Raw genomic sequence first — 1,041 nt, 5'->3', positions numbered from 1 at the left:
AGCAGCAGCAGCAACAGCAGCAGCAGCAGCAGCAGCAGCAACAGCAGCAGCAGCAGCAACAGCAACAGCAGCAGCAGCAACAACAGCAGCAGCAGCAACAACAGCAGCAGCAGCAACAGCAACAGCAACAGCAACAGCACCAGCAGAAGCAGCAGCAGCAGCAACAGCAGCAACAGCAGCAGCTGCAGCAGCAGCAGCAACAGCAGCAGCAGCAGCAGCAACAGCAGCAGCAGCAACAGCAGCAAGATGCCTTTCTTACTGCCGCGTATTGCCACCCAGGAGAAAGAGACAGGGAAGGCCTAAGCTGCAGATACACCCAAATGCAGCAGCAGCAGCAGCACATAGCAGCAGCAACTCGCAATTCCCCTTCTGCTGCTGCTGCTGCTGCTGCTGATGGCTTGCTGCTGCTGCTGGTGCTGCTGTTGTGCTGCTGCTTCCCTGCAGCAGCAGCTGAAGAGAGCAGCAGCAAAGCAGCAGCAGCAGCAAAGCAGCAGCAGCAGCGCTAACCAACATGACGCGTGTAAATCACCATTATCATCATCAGCAGCAGCAGCAGCAAGACCAGCAGCAGCAGCAGCAGCAGCAAGACCAGCAGCAGCAGCAGCAGCAGCAGCAGCAGCAGCAGCAGCAGCAAACCTGATAGAAACAAGAGGAACGTGGTTGTTTATCTCTGCGTCGTCGCGGTGACCCCGCAGCCTCTCCCCCCCCCGATAGACATTCACTAGCGCTGTCTGCATGCATGCAACACACAGCAACCACTGCTGCTGCTGCTGCTGCTGTTGCTGCTGCTGCTGTTGCTGCTGCTGCTGCTGTTGCTGTTGCCAAAGCTACCGGTAGTCTGGCTTGCTGCTGCTGGTGCTGCTGCTGCTGCTGCTGCTGACCCACCTGAATCTTCGCAGCTAACTCTGCTGCAGCAGAAGCTGCAGCAGCAGCAGCAGCAGCAGCAGCAGGTTGCTGCTGTAGGTATATTGTCTGCAGGGCCCAACCAGAGATCCGATGCAGTGCAGGGGGCAACGGCGGACTGCTGCTGCTGCTGCTGTT

The 1,041-nt window shown here is 58.2% G+C and overlaps 1 protein-coding gene across 1 annotated transcript in view; it reads right to left on the bottom strand.

Moving 5' to 3' along the window:
• Nucleotides 1–255: 255 nt before the first annotated feature.
• Nucleotides 256–1,041, bottom strand: part of EMH_0057710 (uncharacterized protein) — a gene marked incomplete at both ends in the record, with an annotated part of 4,356 nt that continues 3,570 nt past the window's right edge. The window contains 3 exons of the mRNA XM_013497507.1: nucleotides 256–304; nucleotides 637–731; nucleotides 886–972. Coding sequence (XP_013352961.1) covers nucleotides 256–304; nucleotides 637–731; nucleotides 886–972 — 231 coding nt within the window. The remainder of the gene's footprint in view (nucleotides 305–636; nucleotides 732–885; nucleotides 973–1,041) is intronic.

The sequence above is a fragment of the Eimeria mitis genome, genomic scaffold (genome assembly GCF_000499745.2).
Source record: "Eimeria mitis Houghton genomic scaffold, Emh_scaff2722, whole genome shotgun sequence".
Lineage (NCBI taxonomy): Eukaryota > Apicomplexa > Conoidasida > Eucoccidiorida > Eimeriidae > Eimeria > Eimeria mitis.
Note: the sequence above shows the minus strand (reverse complement) of the source record. Positions and strands in the feature narration are given on the sequence as shown.